General features: G+C 49.9%; 9 protein-coding genes across 9 annotated transcripts; 4 read left to right on the forward strand and 5 right to left on the reverse strand.

The window, feature by feature from the left end:
• Positions 1-415: 415 nt before the first annotated feature.
• On the forward strand, positions 416-1927 carry KY384_007767 (uncharacterized protein; the record flags this gene model as incomplete). Its single annotated transcript, XM_044816257.1, has 5 exons — positions 416-503; positions 560-768; positions 818-980; positions 1156-1849; positions 1900-1927. The coding sequence occupies 5 exons, from the start codon at positions 416-418 to the stop codon at positions 1925-1927; spliced, it is 1182 nt and encodes a 393-aa protein (XP_044666897.1).
• A 1648-nt stretch (positions 1928-3575) lies between these two features.
• Positions 3576-4118, forward strand: KY384_007768 (uncharacterized protein; the record flags this gene model as incomplete). Its single annotated transcript, XM_044816258.1, has 1 exon — positions 3576-4118. The coding sequence occupies one exon, from the start codon at positions 3576-3578 to the stop codon at positions 4116-4118; it is 543 nt and encodes a 180-aa protein (XP_044666898.1).
• Positions 4119-4466: 348 nt separating this feature from the next.
• Positions 4467-6740, reverse strand: KY384_007769 (uncharacterized protein; the record flags this gene model as incomplete). Its single annotated transcript, XM_044816259.1, has 1 exon — positions 4467-6740. The coding sequence occupies one exon, from the start codon at positions 6738-6740 to the stop codon at positions 4467-4469; it is 2274 nt and encodes a 757-aa protein (XP_044666899.1).
• A 1837-nt stretch (positions 6741-8577) lies between these two features.
• Positions 8578-9672, forward strand: KY384_007770 (uncharacterized protein; the record flags this gene model as incomplete). Its single annotated transcript, XM_044816260.1, has 3 exons — positions 8578-8732; positions 8781-9359; positions 9417-9672. The coding sequence occupies 3 exons, from the start codon at positions 8578-8580 to the stop codon at positions 9670-9672; spliced, it is 990 nt and encodes a 329-aa protein (XP_044666900.1).
• Positions 9673-10560: 888 nt separating this feature from the next.
• On the reverse strand, positions 10561-11727 carry KY384_007771 (uncharacterized protein; the record flags this gene model as incomplete). Its single annotated transcript, XM_044816261.1, has 1 exon — positions 10561-11727. The coding sequence occupies one exon, from the start codon at positions 11725-11727 to the stop codon at positions 10561-10563; it is 1167 nt and encodes a 388-aa protein (XP_044666901.1).
• Positions 11728-12701: 974 nt separating this feature from the next.
• Positions 12702-13490, reverse strand: KY384_007772 (uncharacterized protein; the record flags this gene model as incomplete). The annotated part of the gene is made up of 3 exons (XM_044816262.1): positions 12702-12934; positions 13016-13291; positions 13346-13490. The coding sequence occupies 3 exons, from the start codon at positions 13488-13490 to the stop codon at positions 12702-12704; spliced, it is 654 nt and encodes a 217-aa protein (XP_044666902.1).
• Positions 13491-14908: 1418 nt separating this feature from the next.
• On the reverse strand, positions 14909-16045 carry KY384_007773 (uncharacterized protein; the record flags this gene model as incomplete). The annotated part of the gene is made up of 3 exons (XM_044816263.1): positions 14909-14999; positions 15052-15585; positions 15642-16045. The coding sequence occupies 3 exons, from the start codon at positions 16043-16045 to the stop codon at positions 14909-14911; spliced, it is 1029 nt and encodes a 342-aa protein (XP_044666903.1).
• Positions 16046-16194: 149 nt separating this feature from the next.
• Positions 16195-16776, forward strand: KY384_007774 (uncharacterized protein; the record flags this gene model as incomplete). Its single annotated transcript, XM_044816264.1, has 3 exons — positions 16195-16347; positions 16411-16536; positions 16585-16776. 3 exons carry the CDS (start codon positions 16195-16197, stop codon positions 16774-16776), a joined length of 471 nt encoding a protein of 156 aa, XP_044666904.1.
• Positions 16777-16847: 71 nt separating this feature from the next.
• KY384_007775 (uncharacterized protein) lies at positions 16848-17860 on the reverse strand (the record flags this gene model as incomplete). The annotated part of the gene is made up of 5 exons (XM_044816265.1): positions 16848-16880; positions 16931-17092; positions 17143-17452; positions 17507-17729; positions 17779-17860. The coding sequence occupies 5 exons, from the start codon at positions 17858-17860 to the stop codon at positions 16848-16850; spliced, it is 810 nt and encodes a 269-aa protein (XP_044666905.1).
• Between the last annotated feature and the right edge of the window lie 221 nt (positions 17861-18081).

Genomic DNA, 18081 nt, shown 5'->3' on the forward strand with positions numbered 1-18081 from the left:
AAGCAATATCCTTACAATCCTTCACGATACAAAGTTCATTTCTTCCATGCACGGTATTTGATTCACGTTCGAGTAAGTCGGGCCAGGTCTTGAAATGACGTTGTGACAGAGAGCGGAACCACCAGCCCCCTGCCTTAATTATTGGTTCTAAAAATCGTTATAAGCCGCTTCGCTGGCATCATCCATTTGGGGCACATCTTTTCGAGGGCGTCGCATACTTCAACTCCACAGCCAAGCTTTGCACGCGCAAGCATATTGGAGTGACTGAAGTAAAGCGAGAAAGGACGCGACGAGTGCCTCTATTAAAAGTACAACAACGCGCCTCGCCGTCGCATTGCTCGCTGAAGCCGCCCACTGCCCCAGTCGTCGATTCTACCACTCTGCCGAAATTGTTTTTCTTACAGCATAGTTCAGGATGGTCTCTAAGCAAGTTGACGCGGATGTTACACGGCATTTACCGAAAAAACTGAATCCTCTGCTCGCGCCCGACAAGACGCCAGAGCGTACGTACTCAAATTTGCTGTCAAATGCGCGCACTACTGACGAGCTTCGTGATCAGATGCGGAGCTTACCAACATGCGACGACTAGGACAGACAGATCTATCTGTTCGACCTGGCCAGGTGGGTGGAAACAATGCCACCAAGCCGGAGTACTTAGGTCGGTTCGACTACGCCCACCTACGAGCTCCTCTACCAGAGGACCTAAAGGGATCTGGGATATTCGCGCCCCAACAGCATCAGCCCCCGCCTTCCTCGTACTTTCTTATGGTATGTATTGAGCGGATATAGAAAAGAGCTGCGCTTACGGTGACCCCAGAGGAGAAGTAGCGACGGGTTCATCAGCGCGACGGGCATGTTTAAAGCTGCATTTCCCTGGGCGAAGCATTCGGAAGAGCTTTCAGAAAAAGAATACGTAAAGGGTCTGTCGTCTACCGCGCAGGACGAAATCGCGGGTAATGTATGGATATCTGAGCATCTTGGTAAGTGCTGCTACAACGAAAGCGCGCATCATACGACAATACCACTGCTAACAAAGGACTTAGCGCTAAAAATTGCCGCTGATTACTCCATCGTAGGCTTGTTCAAGTGTCAATGCACTTTTGCTTTCTAGGCTAATGGTGTGAATCTAGGTGCCATGGGTAAGCGCTTTGTTAGACTCAACATCAATTCAACCCGCGTCGGATGACCCAATGGCAAAATCTATCTCTCCGCCGCCTCCATTCAAAGTTACCGCAGGAGACAAGGCGCATCTCCCTCCTCCGAACGGCACGCCAGCTCGAGGTGTTCGCGCCACAACCCCCAAGACTAGAGGGAGGCCAAGGGCAGGCTCGCCTGAAAAGAAGGCAGGCAGTCCACAAAAAAGTGCCAAGCGTTCAAGACCTACCAAGGCAATGAAAGAGGCGAACGCTGCGACAGCGCGGGAGGCCAGCGCATCATTGCAGTCGGCATTGAACGATGCAGCATCGGTTGCGGATGGCGAGTCTGTGACTGAGGATAAGGTGAAGGTAGACATTGATACCACGGTCGAAAAGAAAGGGGATATTGAAACGACGACTACTAACGTCAAGATTGAGATGCCTAAAGGCGAACCAGACCTACCTTTACCAGAAAGACCCGAGGAGATGATTGCGAAGGCAAAGGAGATGGTTATCGAGGCGCAAAAGATGAACAAGGAAGGAACAGCTTCAAGCTCAAAGCGGAAAGCAGAGGAACTCGAGGAGAGTTCAGATCTCGAGGGCGATGGCGAATCTCATCCCGCGAAGAGAGCCCGAGTGCTCGAGCAGCAGATACGGAAGGAAAAGATCCGCAACAGGTCTCTAATTGGGGTTGTAGCAGCGGCAGCTATTGGGTAAGTGTGCCCATTTGCCGAGTGCTGTACTGTTGCTGACAGGCTTCTAGAGTCAGTGTCCCGTACTTCTTTGGATAGGCTGGCATGTGTGTTTCGCTACCAAGTCCCGACGCACTATCTCCGGTCTATTGAAAGTTCAAGTCAGACGGGACCGATATTTCTTCACAACCAATATGCTCACCAGTCAATCGTTCCAAGCACGTGATTCCCCCTCGGTTTGGATGAAGGCGTTTTGGAGGGTTGCGAAAGGAGGGGTTGCAGCCTCATGTGGATGTACAGCATTACTAGACTAGGTAATTTCATCTGAACAATGGTAGCTATCATTCCGTTGTCTGTACTCATCCAAAAAGCCTGTACCGTAAGGTACAGATGATGGTCTTGGCAGGGCATAGTCTTCTGGCGGGCCGCGCCAAATTGGTAGGGGGCCTGGGGGGATTTGGGTACGACTGTTGTTATAAACATGCAAGGATGATATAGAAGTTGAAATCCCGCCCCTTTCTATCGCAGATGAACTCCTGCAATCCAATCCTGCCGGGTGTGACCGGCTCCTGCCCCAGGTTGGACTGAGCAAGATGGCAACGTCTCCTTCCTATAGGGCCTTGAACCCGCCGATATAACCGAGCGCGGGCAGACGACGGATCGTGGGGATAGAGTAAAAGCCAAAAATTACTCCACCTATTTGGAGAAATCTCCAACTTTCGTGCTCTGCATGCTACTGTCTCCTCCTCCAACCTTCCCCCTCCCATGTTGCAAGGACCATCGCCCTTCGCCATGAGGTCCTCAGTATCGTCCCGCTTGTCGAGCCTCGCAAAGACCCCTACCCTTCCGAACACCTTATCATCACCTCAAAAACGTTCCTTCGCTTCAACCTCCAAGCATCTTGCGACGTATGGCTTCATAGGGCTGGGAAGAATGGGTGAGCAGTCGCAAGCTTTCATCTTGCGCGTGCACGTTTCCCTCACTACTCATGTCTTCAAATATGTTCGGAAAACCAAACTCTCTGTCTTCGTGGCACCGTCGGCGTAGAAGCTCTTACTTGGACATAATGAGGCAATGCTTACAATTCGGGCCATGCCCTATTCAGGGTACCCAATGGCTCAGAACTTTCGTGCGAAAATGGCACCAAGCGACGTTCTCCTCGTGCATGATAGAAATACATCAGCAACGTCAAGCTTTATACAGCAAGAGGCTGCGGCGTCCAGTGGAGCAGCAGGGGGAGAAAAAGCAATGAATGTGGAAGTAGCGTCGTCAGCAAGGGAAGTGGCAGAAAAGTCGGTAAGTCTGAGCTACGTTCTTTGCCCAAAGTCTGGTGAATCCGCCTCCGACAAAATTTCTGAATGATGAAACCGATTTCCATTTCCTATGATCTAAGCTGGGAGCCAGCCTTTCAGCTGCTCTTCTGTGATTACAACAAATCAAAGCCAATCCTCTGATCCGACTCGACATGTCACAATTGTGTTGCTTTCACAACAACCATGTCCATTAGTGACTCGGTTTTGCTAATGCAGTTAGTTAGGAAGTCATTATTTCGGCTCTGCCGGATGCCTCCCACGTTTCCCACGTTTTCCACTCGCTCCTTCATCCAAAGCTACCGCCTCTACAATCTCCGGATCCAAACGTGACCGAGCGACTTTTCATCGATTGCTCAACAATTAATCCAGCCACCTCGCGGGAAATTGCCAACGCTGTTCACTCCACCCAGCAAGGCCGCTTCGTCGACGCTCCAATGTCCGGAGGAGTCGTAGGTGCACAAGCAGGCACTCTGACCTTTATGCTTGGTGCGCATAGTAAACACGGCGGATTAATTAAATTCCGGATACGGCCGCTGCTGGAGAGAATGGGCACCAAAGTACTTCACCTAGGAGGCCAAGGCGCTGGCCTCGCCGGAAAATTGACGAACAACTACCTCCTTGCCGTGTCCAATATTGCCACTGCGGAAGCCATGAATCTCGGGCAGCGCTGCGGTTTAGACCCGAAGACCCTTGCAGAACTCATCAACGGTGCAAGTGGACGGTGTTGGAGCAGCGAAATCAACAATCCCGTAGCGGGTATAAGTCCTGGGGCCCCTGCTGAAAAGGGATATGATGGTGGCTTTGCGATTGAGCTCATGAAGAAAGACTTAGGCTTGGCGATCGAGGAGTCTAACAGGGTCAAGGCTAGGACACAGCTGGGTACGCCGAGCATGGGCGTATATGACCAAGTTGCTGCCATGGAACCAGGGAAGGATTTCAGCGTTGTTTACAAGTGGTTGGACAGTCAAAGTCCTTGAGCGACGCCTTTCATCAATAACCGTGCTTGATGCGTTCAGTGGCAGCCTATCAATCACTTGGAATTGGCGGCCGAACGGCGATTTTGGGATAATACGAAGACGGCGGAATTTACCAACCCGAGAATCACGGTCTGGATATAGCAGCAATTATCTCGGGATTCCCGGTGGTCATTTGGTAGGAATGGTACAACAGGCCCCAACCATTTCAGGTGGAAAGATGATGTCCGTAATTTCATGTGCATATGTTTCAGGCGGCGTAAAAGGACGGTTGTAAGAAAGGAGGATTGATATTTCTTTAATCTCTACCAGTACCCTTAGGCAACTCAACACCCTCCCATCTTCCACCACTTACTCCAATCCCTCGTCTCTAGCCCAGCCTTCCCAGTCCCTCTCCCAACCCCTCGGCCTTGGAGTAAGCGACCACTGCCACTCATGTTTGATCCCTTCTTCACCCATTCCCGCCTTCTGCATCGCCACTATCCTCCGCCTGAGGAACATGTCTTTCCTTTCCCTCCCCTCCTTCTGCTCCACACTCTCCTTTCTCTCCACGCGTCCCACATTCGGCCTTACTCTCTCCATCAACCTAATTCCCATCGCGACCGCAAATGGCCACTTGCCAGGCCACCACGAGGTTTTGCCCCGGCTAATAGCCCTCTCCCTCCTCAACGCCTCGTAGAAATCGGGTAGATATGGCACACTGACATCCGGCGCCTCGACATCCCAGTACTCGTCATGCAAACTACACGCACATCCTGCACCTCTTCCTCCATCGCGCCCATACTCCCCACCAGGGGCACTATTCCACCATCCTACCTTTCCGTCAGCCCCACCACCGCGAACACTGCCACTACCAGCTCCCTCTTCTCCCCAAATCTTAGACTTTCTCGAAGCCTTCAAGCGCCCAGGATCCGCGAACCCGAAATCAAAGACCTTCACCATCGTCTTCGTGGCAGAGACGGGGCCCCAAGCATAGAGTTCATACGAAAGCCGGTTCCAGCGTTCGGACTTTGAAGGCCGGGAGGGGAATCGTAGCCCCCCGGCACTTTTCGCGTACGAGAGAGTGCGGTTGCGAAGCTTGATATCCAGAGGGAGAGGGTTGTATGGTGGATAGGGATTCGGCAGGGGCTGGATGGTTGAAGAAGGGTGGATGCCGCCGAGGGTAACGGGGAGAGAGTGGATGCGTATTCCATAAATGAGCGTGGGGTATGGAGGACTGGGGGAGGAGGATGAAGGTGCGTGGGCAAAGAGAGAGGTAGGAACTTCGTAGAGGTAGAGCTCGGAGCGGGATGCTAAGGTCAAGGGAGTATGCTGCCAGAGGACCGCGATACGGATGACAGGTTTGATTTTGATGTCGACCACAGAGTAAGGGGAGATGGCGACATTACGGAAGATGCTGTTACTGATCGGGTTGATTAGTTGCGCAAGAGTAATCACTGTACCGCTGCTGCCTGCGGCTGCTATGCTTTCATGTTGGTTTGAATGTTCGTAGGGTGCAGATACAACGTATAGCTCCTCGGCCGCGCTCCTGGCGACCATGTAGGAAAGATCGGCCTCCAAAAGATGTCTCCTCAGGTTGCCCTCGCTGGGTCGCGACTCGGAGTCACCACTGCTGCTATTACCAATTGGAGAGAACAAGGGTGTACTGGAAACGACGTCGTCATCAACTGCTTTTTCGTTGGAAGGTATGCGGGATAATAATTGCCAATCACTCGGAAGGAGAGCGTTTCCCTCTATCTTGGTAGGCTTTCTCTGGACTGCAACGCAAAAGAAATCCTTTGGATGATGGGTTGGATCAGTCACATCCCTCAGGATATACGGGCTTTCACCATTGGACCAGCCGTTACGTCTGGTAATGGCATATTTCTGTACGTGTGAGTCGACCTCGATCTCAACGGTCCAGCCTGATTGACGCTCGATCTCTGCAACAGTCGATATGATAAGCGGCCCATTGACTTTCAGGTGGCTGGCATAGCCGATGTAGACCGGTGTATTATCCACCTCGAATCGGTAGAAAAGCAGGGTACTTGATTCCCGGAAGGAGTTCATGAGTCGGGTTTGGTGAACTACAGGGATACGCATGACAAGGAAATTTCCTTCTCCTGACAACTGCACTGCATCCAGGTTGGAGCGAGAGTGTTCATGCTCCATTCGAGGTAGCCGTACAGAGATATCGTGTATCCGGAACCGGGAGCGCCAAGAGTCAGGATGCTGATATACTTGCGTCAAGCTGGCTGATTCTTCGAAAGCTATCGCAAGGTCGCGAAGGTGCACTCGACTATTTCGCCCAAGTGCGGATGCCACAACTGTGGGACTGCTCATGATTCTCCTCCACCATGCGAAAGAGGTGAGACGTGCTGCGTCTAGTGCGGGGATGGAGAGGTAGGTCAGTATCTCATCGACCAACTCTACAGGCAGGGATGCAAAGCGACCGAGGTTCTCATGGCTCAGCTCATCAAGCGAAGGCGTGGTTACGTTGGAATGGCCACAACATTGACACGCTCTGGGTCTTTCATGTCGAGCTTGCATGTCACCAGCATCCGTCACGCTTCTGTAAAAGGGCGATAGAACGTCCTCCAGAGATCTCGGAAATGGCGGGTGGAAGATGGCACACTGGTAGTCCATAGACGTTCTTTTGAATGAATCAATAAACGAACGAACGAACGAACGAACGAACGGATTTTTGACTGCAAGCAATTGCGATTATGCGGATGGTCTTGCAGAATAAGGAGGAACAGTATAAGACTCATTCTCCTACAGTTCAGCCCAGGGTTCACTCATAATAAGACATCGCACAGGCAGCAATCTCATGATCGGCACCATCTTCATCAAGACGTGGCCACATTGATCCCGTTCCGATACCTACCTGGAGTCTTTTGGTGGAGGCCTTGAAAGCGGCAGAATCAAGAACGTTGCCACGCCAAGCATCAAACAGCCCCGTTACATTAGCAGGAATGATGTTGTATACGTGGTTTGAGTTTGGAGGGCAGATTGGCCGCACCTTGATTCTGGAATTGACTTTTTGGCACAACTTTCGCGTCTTTCGATCCATGGGGGAAATAAGAAACGGCTCCGGCCCTTGAGCGGCATCTTTCCCCGAAATGATGAAGATGCCAGGAATAGGTCGGCGGGCGCAGCGGGCAATTAGCGAAGCTAGACTGCTAGAATAGGCCCTCGGGCGGACGTGGGGTGGCTTGCGGTGACAATAACAAGAACGGCGGAAGGTATAGCAGAGCATCCCCAACCAACAGCGGATGCTGATCTTGGCCTTAAAAGGCACTGGGTGAGGCGCTTCTTTATCTGTTACCATCAAGGTTGAGCTTCGGCGAAGATCCCAGAAAGCCGTTCGGTTTTAGTTGCTGCCTCCACTATTCGCACGTAAAAGTTGTTCTTGGTCTTCAGGACAGGTGTTCCCTGCAAAGACTGTTTAACAAGGCCATTCTTTGTGGATGTTTCGTGTGTCGGAGTTGACGAGAAGCCGAAAGACTTGACGCATAGTGACGAAAGCGGATCCGACGATGCTTAGGATAGTCTCTGTCGAGAAGCCATCGGTTCCTCGGTTCTGCTGAGAACTCGTTGATTCGCTCGGCCAGCAAGCGATATGTGAATGAGAGAGAGGCGTACTCGAGAGTCTGCGGTCTCGCGCTGGCCTGTGTGATCTCTGCGGGAGATCGACGAATGCATTTGCAGCAAGGAGGACCTCGAAGCAGAGGAAAATATTGATTGTTTCTTCTTATCAAGTCGGACAGTCGAATCCCGCACTCTGCTCCTATGCACTCACCCGTGCGCGCAAGTTCGGACTGGTAGTTGCGCACCAGCTACTTGTGAGGGAACGGACTCAGCCATGTATGCCGTTCAAGACCCAAGAGCAAGTTCCTTGGACGAATCAAGAGTACTTACGACATTGGTTCACGAGCGATGCCCTTGGTGCTTCCTTGGTGCGAACTAAGAGGGGAAACTAAAGTCGTAGTGCTTTCTAAGATTCACTCCGGACTATAGCGCTCTCATTTTCCAACCCTTGTCTCCAACCTCCAACCTTTACGTTTCTCTCCCCACTCGTCTGTCTACCTCACCTCCTCCAATGCTGCCAACGATCTAGGCATTGAATTCTCATTGAAGGCAGCTTCTTTTCGTTGCCATCGAACTAGATATCGTCTCGTGCAGTGGAATCAGTACGATTCGCCGCACTTTTGTGCAACCCCGCACGCGCAGACCACAAGTCATCCAACCCAACAGCCTGGACCATCTTTCTATCGAGTCGAACTCAAGTGTCCCGATTTCGAAAGTAATTATTTATTGCCTCGATAATCAATCAATCTCTGAGTCGTCTTCTCCCGCAGGAACTACCAGCGTTCTTAGCCGCTACAGAACACATTATCAATTGCGCGACTGTCGCAATTAGAACGGACTCCACTGCACAACCTCAATCGGTATCTGAGCGGATACTCCTCTATTATTCAAGATGTCTGGTCGTGAACCGACTTCCAATGTGACTGCCGAAGGCAAACCAAAGACTATGCAGAAGTTCAAACGCAGAATCAGCAAGATCTTAGGCAAGGATGATGTGAAGCAAGCAAATGCCGCTGCCGCTGCCACGAGCTCTGCAGCTGCTGCCAGGTATGTCAAAAAGCATTGTTGCCACTTTCAGACTAATAACTCCTACAGCGAACCTACCACCATCCAGGGACCTGTTAAGAGCGAAACTTCTGCTGAGGGACCAGCCAAAACAGCCTCGAAAGCCACCACCCCAGCCAAGACCGATGAGGGTATGAAACCAGCTGCAGTGTCTCTGAGGCCAAAATCAGCCATGACAGCTCTTGAGAACGCAAAGATTCAAGAGGAGAAGGTCCGCGCAATGTTCGCAAAATACAACATGAGCTTGGACGCCGGTGATTGGAAGCCTACTTTCAAGCAAGATACCCCAAGGGTAGAAAAGAAGGTGCGCATGAGGGTGCACCGCACGTGCCACCGTTGCCAGACCCAATTCGGCGTCGACAAGATCTGCAATAATTGCAATCATGCAAGGTGCAAGAAGTGCCCACGGTACCCTTTAGCGAAGAAAGAGAAAGAGCTCAGGACCAAAGACGGGAGTACTGCCGTCGCCAGCGATACAGGATACGTCAAAAAGCCAGTTACCCAGCGCTCGCGCAGGATTTGTCACAAGTGTCAGACCCCTTTCAAGAGTAAGACTTCGGCATGCGAGAAGTGTCAGCATGAACGTTGTGAAGAGTGTCGACGAGCAACGTTAGTATACCGCTAGGAAGTCAGCCTGATCAATTGTCCAACTGACTTTGTCCATAGTGCAAAATCAGATACAGCTTCTGGCACCTTCACAAAATGGACCTGCCATGAATGTCGAAACGTTCACCGCGACCCAGAAAACCCATGTCTGAAATGCGGCCATAGCAAATGCGACTCCTGTTCGAAGGAACTCGTCAAAAAAGCCGACCCTGCGAAAGCTGCGATGGCGAAAACAAAAGACGCTGGGGATGTTAAAGAGATACAGCGGCGCATGGATCAGATGGGGGTTGGAACTTCTCAGGCCTCGGCAGCTTGACGCAAGCTGCATGCATGTTTGATGGCTGGATGATACGAACACTGGGATTCCCCTGACTATGCGCGATGACGAACTTTCCTTCCTCCTGGCAGCTTCCTTTATTCCTTAACGATGGTATCTTATTCCTTGTCTTATGAACCAAAGCCTGTGATGAGAACAGAGATGGCGGCTTCTTTCGCTTCAGCCACTACTTCACAGGGCAATATATGTAGCTAAGTGGTCACTTGCCCACACAATCCTTCTTATGACTCAGCTCAAAACCTCCAATTTTATTAATTCCGTTTGATATTTACCTAATACATAGCTCCTACTTTTCTAGCCGAATTTGCATACCCTGGTTGCTCACTGCCCACCATCTCCATCTCATAGAATCCGAAGCAGCACTAGCAGTATCAGAGCAAACGAAAAGAATAAACCGAAAGCGCCAATTCACTAATCACCATTCCACACAAACACGCAATGACCCTCAGATTTTTCAGCATAGCAGAGCGGTCAAGTAGAAGAGCTCAGCTGCGAATATTTTCTTTAGCATTCCTTGCAGTAATTCAAGGCTCAACTCGTCAACTAGTGAAAACTGGAATCAGAGCAGATTAGATTTGGAGAATCAAGAAATAGGCTATGAAATGTCTCATCAAGTCTAGTGAAATGGATTCGGCTTGTTCTCACAAGTTTCTAGAGGTCTTTATACTACGGTGAGCATGGTCTTCTTGGTCTCCTATATAGACTGAGTAGACTGTGTTCAGGACTTCCAGGTCCATTACTGTGACTTGCTCTACAGCCCCGACTTTGATAGAATTGAAATGTTGATGAAGCCGGCATGTGGAAGAGCTTGTCAGGCCATGGACGGTTCTTGGCAGCGTGTGACCTCCGAGTCGCCATGCTCTATCTCTAACTCGAAGGAAAGTCCAAATTCTTTTCACTATGTCCGAGAATAACTGGCGTCGTAACCTCATCGCTGGCTCTAGTGAAATTGTTAGACCTAGTATCCGAGTGCTGCATCAAACCCCCAACGACCGGAAGAGCTTCTTGATACACGGACAGCGACAAGGTACAATAGTACGAAGGCAGCATCCTAAGGAACGCCTGTACACCTTCAATGGCACGAATAATTTTTTCATTGGTAGTCGACCGATCAAAATGCCCAAATGGGTAGAAGCTGACAGAGACGTCTTTGGAGGTTCCCCACATGTGATCCACGAATGGTTGGTCCAGAGCTCGAAGAGCAATGAGTCGCTGTCTGATGGAAACAATGGCGATAGAGACATCGACAGCTTCAAGCGAGTCGTGCGGGGAAAACGGGCTGATCACTACTGCTAAGTCTGTGCCTGCGATGCTAAATCTTTGCACGCGTTGGCCAGGCCTGGTCGTCAATCTGATGGTTGCAGTGTGTAAAGAGTCCGTAGGCAAAGACCTCTTGACAACTACAACAGATTCGCTGACTGGTTTCTGAATAGACCCAATCGCAACTTCATCCTTTTGGTTGGCAAGTATAACAAAATCTAAGGCAGCGTGGATCCCCGCATCAGACACTAGGCAACGTATTGCACGTATCACCAAAGCAGCTTGACCATATCTGAGCGGTGACGTGTGACCCGTTTTGTACGGGGTTATGCTCGACATTGCTAGCGAGTGCTTTTCGACTTGTGGCAGTGTTATTGCTGTCGTCGGCTTGAACGAGGCGAGATATGTCTCGAAGTCCACGAGACAAAGCCCGATGGCAAGATTTGGAATGTCCGTGTAGTCACTCGTGACTCTAAGCCGCACCATCAGTTTCGTGCCCGGCACATCGATTTCAAGGATTTCTGAATTGGCGGTAAAATTATCCCTTTGTCTTGGTGAAGGACATTGAAGCACTTCCATCTTTGTCCATGAAGCGTTGGGTGGCTGTTGCGATACAAGAGAGGCATTGAAGGCCGAATACCGACGACGGGCATCGATCTTCGCAGCTCTGCGAGGCTGAGATTCACTGTCACGTCTCCCTATTGTCTGAGAGCCTCCCTCTGTCGAACCTCCAAATGCAGGAATTGCTGGGTCGTAACTCATGCCCTTTGACATAAGAGCAACCTCGTCAGAGGACGCTGTAGAAGCGATCGCGGAAGTCTGGCGGTCGATGGGGCGACATCTCTGACCTAGTAGCCCCAAAGGGACCGCGCATACAATCAATAGATTCAGGTAGACCCATTGAAGATGTTGAGGACGCATGGCATACTTCACTCATTCTCACGCCGACAGTATTTCAACACCTCCCTCAGTTTGATAAAGTGACCGACTGAATCGGATGTAGTAAGCACAAGTGTCCACATTGCTACAGCCGCTAGACAGCGAACAGAAAAATAGATCTGTCCACGCGACGACGCCTTAGACTCCTGACATCCCGTCAAGATTTTCCAGATATTAGAGCCATAGCTGCAAGAAGCCACTATGTGCATCAACGCGAGCTTTAGCAGTTGCGTTTTTGCTAAGACCATTAAACCAAGCGAACAGCGTAACACGAAAGAGCATTTGATTATTAGTGGACTCAAAGGGTAGTGAACATGTATCCGCAACGAGACCCACTGTATCAATTGTGCCTTTGTCAGTCGATTTGGTAATCTCATATCGAAGAGATTGAGGACGTCAGCTACACTTATCAGTCTTCATCAATGCTGTTCTCATAACATGAGAACTCGACCACATATCCTCTTCAAGGCGCAGTTGAAAGATTGATCTCGCACAAGATAGGCAGGTTTAATTCGACATATGAAACCTCGAATGATGCTACCTGAGCAGCTTCTAGCCTAGACTTCCAAATATCAATCTCTTCAAGAAGCCGGCCACTCCTAATTTTCCAGGCGATGAAACATGAGATGGTCGACATAGGACAAAGCTCGTCGGTTTTTAATGCTCGCTCGAATCTCAGAGGTTACTGTGCCCTTTCTCCAAATTTTCGCTGCTTTCCCAGTCCGGGTATCTCTAGTATCATTGGTTCCTCAGATTATTGTCCCACAGTCTTTGCTCTTTAAAATGCGGGGGGAAACGTCTTCAATTCTTCACATTACTACACATCGCGAACAACACCCTCCCCCTCCACGAGATGACTTCTCGTTTGGTGTTTTGACTCCCATGCGATCCATTGGACCTCCGGCGCTATGTGATGACATTTCCTTGTTGTATCTTCTAATCTCTCGTACTATATTGTAGAACGCATTATCGACGTTGATTCTCGACTTGGCTGATGTCTCGATGAAAGCACAGCCGAATTGTCGTGCAAGGTCCTCCCCTTCTACACAGGTGACTCGTTAGTAACGTCCTCGAAAGCTCTAAATCGCTTGGTAACATCAAGCTTTTCTTCTGGTGTACGAACCTTGCCTTGAAACCTGCCGCTCGCCCTCTAGATCACACTTGTTGCCCACCATTATGATTGGAAAGTAGTCTTTGTCTTTGACGCGTAATATCTGTTGTTGGAAGGTCAAGATTTCCTCAAAGCTTTGCCGTGATGTTATTGAGTAGACAAGTAGGAAACCTTCTCCGGTCCGCATGTATTGCTCTCTCATCGCGGAATACTCTTCCTGTCCGGCGGTATCTAAGACGTCCAATAAGGCTACCTCGTCATCAATAACGCACTGCTTGCGGTAGGAATCTGCGTTGAATATTAGTCTGAGCCGCAGCGACATTGCATCCAACTGAAGCTGACCTTCTATTGTCGGATCGTACTCATCCACGAAATGACTTTGTATCAATTGAATAGTCAGACACGACTTTCCCACACCGCCTCCTCCGACGACCACAAGCTTGTATTCGCGTAGAAACTGTGTCGAAGAGTGCCCGTTAGCAAACATGGTCAAACGGTCTTTGGGTCAAGAGTGAATTTCGGCTTGCAGCCCAGTAAGGGTATGACTGCACATACTTTTGAAGCCATCGCGGCGGGAGAGGGCCGTGGGAGCTTTGACCAGGGTTCAGGAAGTGTAGCAGAGCGCGCGATTTGTTGGACCTCGTAGACCCAATGATGGTTGGTATTGTGCTAGAAGGATTCCTCTCTTGCGTAGTGCACTGCGAGCTTCAAGGGTTTGCTGGTCGAACGGGGATGCTATCCGCACGTCTCAAAGTTGAGCCAGTAGGGTATGTGATGAAGTTGGGACTTTTGAAAGCTGGTTGGTAGGCAAGAGGTCTTTGCGCTTGCGACGAGATTTTGTTGCGTAGGACCGGGATAGGAATTCCGCAGATCCCAAAGAGGGCAAGAGGGTCCTCGGCACTTTCTGGTATATAACGACAGAGTTGTAGCCTGTATACGCTTGAACGACGGTGGATGGCTTTGACAGGACGAAGTGAAGATGCGGTCTGTAGAAAGATGAGGTACGTTAGCTTCACTGTAGAGCTTGCAGTATTTTAGTAGGGATAATATGCAGCTGGGGCGGCGACAGGGGGGTATATCGGCAATGGCTAGGCTGTCTTCGTCTTTAGCGCACACCCCAGCCATTCCGACGAGCGTGATACCCTTGACTTACCTTAATAGACTATTGCCGGATAAGCCTGTTGCAGGAGCTGCATGGCCCGGATTCTCCAGGATTAGCTTCGGTGTGAGATAAAGACAACGGGATGGAGATCTGAATAATGTGATAGGCAGACCGTACCTAGAGGACCTTCCCTCGTGTCCTTCAACCGCACGCGAAGTGGTGGCAGTTCACGGACTTCTTCACTCGCCACGCCCCTGACACTGTGGTTGTACCTCCAGTAACGCTGAAGCAGGTCATCTAACGATGATATAACAAATGGGCCGTGGCTAAAGGTGGCTTCCACCCGCAGCGAGAGGGTTTATCTTACTGCTATTACGACAGCGATTTGACACCGTGGGGTGGGGTCTAGTATGCTACCGTTCACAAGTTATAAGATTTGCCAGCAGTGGACTCGTCTCCAGCCTAATGGGTTCAAAGCAGGTCTGAGACATACATGCAAGCATGATGATGACAGCCAGATCGAGGCTTTATGGACGCTTGGGAATCCATCTCGTCACGTCAGTTCGTACCCCTGAATGCACCACGACAATCCGCCATGCAGGTCCACGTGCTCTTGAGGATGGGTTGGTGGCGGGGAGTGCTACCGCAGTATCCCACCTGCCCGAAAGCCTGATGATGCTCCGAAACGGTATGACGTGCATCTGCACGACCGTTGTTCATTTCTCAATTGGGAATGCATCGACAGAAATTCAATGAGCTGAAGAGGGTGAGGCAAAACGTGACACTGCTACAGGAATGATAATTCAAGTCTCTGGCTCGTCGTCGCTTTTATCGGCGTCAGCTTCATCCTCAACTCGTATTCCTTGAACATTCTTCTCGACCTCAGGAATCAAGCTGTGCGAGTGGTCAGTCGGACCTGGTCAAAATATCGCGCACGAGAACAAACCTTTCCATAAGCTCCTTATCCCTGCCTACAAGCGTGACGGAATTCCTCTTCTTTCCCCATCTTGGATATGAGCCGACTTTGATTCCTTTCGGTTCAACCTTTGCAGCCAGCTCTGTCAAATATGGCGCCACTGCACTTTCAGCCATTGGTGTTGAGACGATCATTCGATATACGCCTTTGCCCTCTGGATCTGTCAATCTGGGGACCAAGAATGGCTTTAGGCCGTCTAGCAGCTGTGTGAACAGCCTTGGAACACCTGGCAGAATGTGAACATTGCCATTTACTACGCTGATTGGTACCCATAATTCATCGTCGACGAAATGCACTTGACCCTCTTCGCTTCTTGTAGTATCGATTGGTAGTCTGACCATCCGCTTCTTTGCTTCCAATGCAGGAGATGGTTCGTCCCACGAAAAGTTCGGCTGCGATCGATGCGGCTTTGATAGCCTTCTCATTCGTTCCAGAGTATCTTGATGCTCAGTGAGCTTCAGACCGTAGGCATTGGCAATTGACTGGTAGGTTATATCGTCGTGTCTGGTGATATATCAGATGTGGCTCCCCTCTGGAAGAATGTAGTTTGGCGTACTGACGTTGGGCCTATTCCACCACTCGTGACGACGAAATCATAGTGATCACTCATCCGTCTCGTTGCTTCTATTATTTCTTGCTCATCATCCCCGATCACCTCTATCCTTTTCAAGTTCATGCCTAGGCTGAAACAATATTTGGCAAAGTATGAAGAGTTTGTGTCTGTAGTCTTTCCACCTAGAACCTCATCTCCAATGATAATGCATCCTGCGGTATGTATCATCCTTTTGCTCTTTGCTTCAGGCGACGTCATGATCCCAAACGCGGTAGGGGAAGCGAGGGTTGATGTGGGCGATTGCGCAAGACTTGGAAGCGGACGAGATATCTGACGACTTATTTGACTCAATCGTGACAGCATGGATGCTCGAAGCTGTTCTCGGATGGGGTCGAGAGGCAATTGGTTCATCACATTGTAGACTCATCAATTGGCGGGATGTTGTCAGATGCGCCGCGGCCCATGTCGGTGGGGCACCGGTCTTGCTGTTCATCCTTCACAATTCCTCCCCAGCGCAGAATAATTATTTGTCATGGTATAATACTAGGTCTTTCTTATCCATGGATGTTTCGCTAATCGCACAAGGCTTCGGAATCTCGGCTTTATACATTCTCGGAGGAGACACGAGAGAGATTGAAGAAATTCAGGCTGGGAACATCAAGAGCAAAGGACCCTCAAGCGGTGATATGTATGTGACAGGCCGCTACGTTCCTGTATGGCCATTCTTATAGTTATCATTGGAGGATGGCGACTGATAAGACTATGCGCCAGACCAGATCAACAAAAACACGTTCGAGATCTCGCAAGCAGACGATGAAGTCTACAATGACATGCCAACCCTGGCAGAGGAGCTCCCCGATCATTCCCCAAGATATGTCCTTCTTAGCTATCCACTAACTTTAGTATGTATATTAGAAATCAACCGTGCCTAAAAACTCATGTGGTTCCAGGCTTCTGGCCGACTCTCGGTCCCTTACGTCCTGATATATTACCTTCCCGCCACATGCAACGCAGAATTGAGAATGCTGTACGCTGGAGCGAAGGAATTGATGAGAAGCACGGCTGAGGTAGGTAGGGCCATAGAATTACAAGATCTTGAAGATCTTGAGTCGATTGAGGAGAAGCTGGGCGCTGAGCAATGACGCGCGCTGAGAGAGCCTGTGCTCTTAAATGCAGTCAATTTCAGGCGTTGATAGCACGGGTGATCCAATAGTCACGATTTCTTATGCATGACAGTGGCAGCAGCCTACGCCACTCAGATTAGTGTCTTCTTTTAGCTGCAGCAGATAGTAATACCTGGTGGTTTGGGAAGATCAATGAGTCTGCAATGACCACATTTTCTCTTCTCCCAGCATTGAACACGACTACCTCGGCGATATCCTTTGGCGTCAATGGCTCACATCCCTTGTACACAGCGTCTGCTTTGGCTTCGTCCCCGTAAAAGCGGACAAGAGAGAACTCCTGTCTTCATAAGCTCTTTGAATCTCGAAAACGGCTAGCTACCTTACAGTCTTCACTTGACCCGGAGCGACTTCCATCACTCTTATTCTTGTATTGATCAACTCTCTCCTCATTGCATCTGTAAAACTCGACACGGCCGCCTTCGTAGCGCAATATATTGAGCCATTTGGGTAAGGATCTCTCCCAGCAATCGACCCAATATTGATTATGTCACCCCTGCCTCCTTCCGAGCGCTTCTTGAAGATCGGTAGGATGGCTTGCGTCATATTGATCAAGCCAGTAACGTTTGTAGAGAACATGGTCTCGATATCTTCATCTTTGATATTTGGTGCTTGATCCACCCCCTTCACCAGGCCCCTGCATCGGTCAATTGAGTACTACAGTCAGATCTACTCCGAGAGTTTCACGAACGCATTGTTCACAAGTACATCAATCTGTTTGAATTCCTCTGGCAGGTTTCCCACAAAATGCTTCACGTCGCTGGACTTGCTGACGTCCATCTGCACTGGCAGTATCTTAACTCCAGGGCCAGCTTCTTCCATGATCTTTTTAGCCAATTCTTCTAACATATCAACTCTCCTAGCGGTCAATATCAATTTCAAATTCGTAGGTGAAGTTCGAGCGAATTCCAATGCTGAATCGCATCAGCGACCTGCTGCTCAATTGACTAGAGCCGACAAGACCTGTGCTTTTCCCAATGCCTGATGAAGCACCTGTAATGACAATTGTCTTTCCCTCGAGTCGTTTCTGCATTGCGGTTGCCATTGCTCTTCGTGTGAATTTGGAAAGTGACTGGACGCTCAACCAAAGCTTAGGCTTTAAGAGCCTCGTTACAATCCTCTGACGAGCGAAACAGTGACCTAGTCGCTGATTTATTTGCATAGAGGGGTGGAGGGAGATATGTGATGATGACGCACGTTTAAGGAAACAATCTTCGAGGGTTGACCCCTCTGGTGCCCCTACCGGCCACAAACCGGCCAATCTGT

The sequence above is a fragment of the Bacidia gigantensis genome, assembly GCF_019456465.1.
Source record: "Bacidia gigantensis strain McMullin 20006 chromosome Unknown contig_278, whole genome shotgun sequence".
Taxonomy (NCBI): Eukaryota; Fungi; Ascomycota; class Lecanoromycetes; order Lecanorales; family Ramalinaceae; genus Bacidia; species Bacidia gigantensis.